The 3,946-nt window shown below is 42.7% G+C and overlaps 1 protein-coding gene across 1 annotated transcript; it reads right to left on the bottom strand.

Annotated features, from left to right (window-relative positions):
* Nucleotides 1–245: 245 nt before the first annotated feature.
* LOC134846247 (threonylcarbamoyl-AMP synthase-like) lies at nt 246–1,544 on the bottom strand. Its single transcript, XM_063863520.1, has one exon. It carries the CDS (start codon nt 1,044–1,046, stop codon nt 411–413), a length of 636 nt encoding a protein of 211 aa, XP_063719590.1. The 5' UTR covers nt 1,047–1,544; the 3' UTR covers nt 246–410.
* Between the last annotated feature and the right edge of the window lie 2,402 nt (nt 1,545–3,946).

Genomic DNA, 3,946 nt, shown 5'->3' with positions numbered 1-3,946 from the left:
TCTGGTCAGATCCGAACCAATAACCTTTGCTGTCCCAAGCGTATTCGTTACCACCACAAAAAGAGGCACTACAAAATTTGAATTCATTATGAACCAAGGTACATCAGGAGTACAATGAGTCCTGTGGACAAAGTTGTTTACGGAAAAAACTCTAGTACCCGATTGTAATACCCTTGCTTATCGCTAAGGTAAACAATGGATCAATTTCAACAAACATTTGCCAACAAAATTGAATTCCCGGTCAAATCGCAATGTCAAATATGTTTTTGGTAACACTTGCAGAAATCGGCCCAAGCCAATGCGTTGGTTGAAGAAAAAATTCGGCTGGTCAAACGCTCACTTATTAAGCTCTCACTGATCACACAGATAGAAAGTAAATTTTCTACAATATGTACAAAAACAACCACAATCTAGGCACTCTCAAGGCCGAAATCATGCAATACTGACAACGTGTTTTCAAATTGTTGTCCTTTTCGGACAATGTGATATGTTCCTGGTATTGTCAAGTCTATAACAGTACTTCCGTCTCGTGGAGTTTCCAGGTTCCCCCCGTCTATGATGAAATCAATCTTGGAATGAATTTCTTCGAAATCACTGATGCAAAGAGAGCTCTTTTTCCCACTGACATTTGCACTTGTTAGAGCCAAGGGCTCGGCGACCTCGCTCATTAACTGAGTCAAAGTATCTGTATCTATCACCCTGACCCCGATAGAAGAAATCTCTGGGTTCAACCCAGGATTTAAACTGGTCTGCCTTCTTAAAACAGCTGTCACAGGGCCAGGCAACAATTTTCGCAGAATACTCATCGTTGTATCGTCATTTACAACTGCAACTTTTTCAATACTTTGCACAGATGGCACCAAAATGGCCAACGGTTTCGAGTTATCTCTGCATTTGATAGAATAGATTTTGCTGATTCCCTCTGCAGACTGGGCGAGACACGCCACTCCGTATATCGTATCTGTCGGAACTGCTATCACTCCTCCACTGCGTAATGCATTAACAATGTCTGACAGAACTGCTTTGGTCAGTTTGTCAACTATCATTATTTAAGAACATCTACAGGACCGAAAAAACATCGTGGTTCTTATAAGAAGTAAATAGTAATAATAGGCAAAGGAGCAGCCAAATTGCGACTGCGCCTTTTAGCAGTCGAACTTTTTTACACGGCTCAAAACAATGAGCTATTCAGCGTTAAAACTTCAAACGCGGCATTTGGAAATGGAGAGCTTCTTCTAAGCTTTCGTTGAGTGGTACTAGCTACTAACTATCAAGCGATGAAACTTTGCTAAAATTCAAATTGTTTTTGAAAACTTGAACTGGTTCGCAAAAACCCAAGTTTTTTATCTAGAAACGAAAACATACATATAATTTATCAAGCATGCCTACTGCAGCTAAATCTGAATAATATATAACTATGGCTTTATCTATAACAGAAAAAAAGTTGCATGGATGGATTGTTAGTTGGTTGCAGAGATTGCTGGATGAATGTATGGAATTAACGCAGGATAGATGGATGGATAACTGGATGGTGTGTGTGTGTGTGTTTAGGAGCCCTCTTGATAATCGGGGGACTTGAAATGTCCAGTGCTTGTTGCGAATAAGATGATGTTAATGGGGTTGGTCTGCAGAAGCGTCAAGGTTGGGTTTCTTCCCAGGTGCTGTTTTCTGGCCCGGTCCTAATTTGTGCACTTCAGTAGGTAGTGTTCCGTTGTTTCTGGTTCTTCCTCATCGCAGTGCTCGCATATAGGATTCTGTGATAGCCGGAATCTGTACTTGGCGTCCTTGAGTGATGTTTCTCTGTTTACTCTCAGTCTGTACAGAAACGTCTCTTCTGCGCGCGTTCTGTTTACTGAGCGTGGTAGATGTTCTCCGTTGCAAGCTTGTCGGTGGGTTGAGTTTGGTGGTGTTTCCGTCTGGTACCTTTCTTCGTTCTTTGCATCTTTTCCTCTCAGGGTCGCTTCTCTTGGATCCATACCCTGTGGCAGCTCGTTTACCCTGTTTCTTGCTACCCTGCGCCAGTCGGGTCTGAAGGATGGTCGCATGGATGGCTGTCTAGATAGCTCGCTGTAAGGATGCTTGGAGTGATGGATGAACCGAAAGATGACTGGCTGTATGTATGGATGGCATGACGGATAAAGGGTTGAATGGATAGTTGAATTGAAAACAGCACGGGTGGATGGATAGATGGATTGATGGCTGGCTGGATAGCTAGATAGATGGCTGGCAGTTTGGTAGATAGCGGGACGGAATGGATGGCCAGGTTGATCGATGGCTTCTTGGATGGATGGCTAGATCTATGATGGATGACTGCGTAGATGAATAATAGGATGCACGGATGGATTGATGGATGCGGGAAAGGTGGATATATAAATGAATGGATGGCTAGATCGATTGGCTGGATGGATGACTCAGTGAACGAGTGGATGAACTGCCGATTGATTGATAGCTGGCTAAAATGAGTTGATAGCTCGATGGCAAGATGGGCGGAGGGCTATTTCGATAAAGTCTGGCTTTTGACTGGATGTGAGGCGGGATCAACAGCTGAATGGCTAGATCCATGGAAGAAAAATAGACGGATGGCCGGTTGGGTGGATGCGTGGGAGTATAGAGATGATTAGGATCTATGGATGGGAGGATCTTTCGATGCATGGCTAGCCGAAAAGATGAACTAATGGATAGCCATGGCTGGTTGGAATGATGGATAGCTCAAGTCATGGCTGAACACAGAGACGGCTGCTTGGATAGATGATCGAATGAATGGCTGGTTAGATGGATGATAGATTGGATAGACGACTGGATCGCTAGATGAACGAACTTATGGATGAATGGCTGGTTAAACGAATTCTAGAATGGGTGGGTGGATGGTGGGCTGATAAGATGGCTATATTACATCTCGCTATATTACGAGATGGATGGTGGGCTGATAAGATGGCTGGTTAGAAAGATGATTGGATAAGGATGGGTTATCTGAGTGATATCTAGTTGATTTGCGGGACGGATAGCTGGTTGGATGAATCCATGGGTTGAAGGATGGCAAGTTAGATGGATGGTTGGATTCGTTGATCGATAGACTGCTAAACGAATGGATGGTTGTTTGGATCCATGGCTAGACGGATGATGGCTTAACGGACAGATGATTGCTTAACGGATAGATGCTTGGACAAGGAATTGGCTTGATGAGCGGATAGCTGGTTGGATGACTTCTTGGATTGATGGATAGCAGGGTAAATGGAGAGTGTGATGGACGGCTAATTTAATAAATGGATGGTTAGATGGATGCAAGGTTGGCTGGATTGGTGGTTGGATGGACTGTAGATGGTGGATGGCTAAATGGATGAATGGCTAGACAAATGATGGCTAGATAGATGATTTAATGAATGAAATGCTTGTTGGATTGATGGCTGGATAGCCTAATGCATGGATGGATGATCGAATGGATAGATGCTTGCATGTATGGCTAGATGAATGTCCGAATGAATGTCTATATGAACGGATGGATGGCCTGATGGATCGCTTGATGAAAGAATGGCTTGGATGGATGGTTAAACGAAATTACGGATGCCTAGATTGATGAGTTGAAGGATTGCTAAATGTATGTACCAATTAATGAATAACTGATTTGATGGCTGATTGAATGGATGACTGGTTGTATGATAAGTTGGTTGGATAGAATGATCGCTAAAATAATTGATCACTTAATTAACGGATGGCTGGGTTGGATAAATTGGGACAAATGGAAATCATAAAGCCATAATTTTTATAAGCTACGATCAAGTCTGAGTTGGAAACTTTCTGATGGCTGTTTTAATTGAAGCACTGTTTCGTGAAAGCTATAGCTTTCTTCAGGTCAATTGCTCAAATCAAAATGCAACAACTGCTTTTAAACAGTGCAACTGTTTTACCAACTGTGTTGTTGCACCAACTTATCAGAAATCAGAGCACG

Source organism: Symsagittifera roscoffensis, chromosome 5 (assembly GCF_963678635.1).
Source record: "Symsagittifera roscoffensis chromosome 5, txSymRosc1.1, whole genome shotgun sequence".
Lineage (NCBI taxonomy): Eukaryota > Metazoa > Xenacoelomorpha > Acoela > Convolutidae > Symsagittifera > Symsagittifera roscoffensis.
Note: the sequence above shows the minus strand (reverse complement) of the source record. Positions and strands in the feature narration are given on the sequence as shown.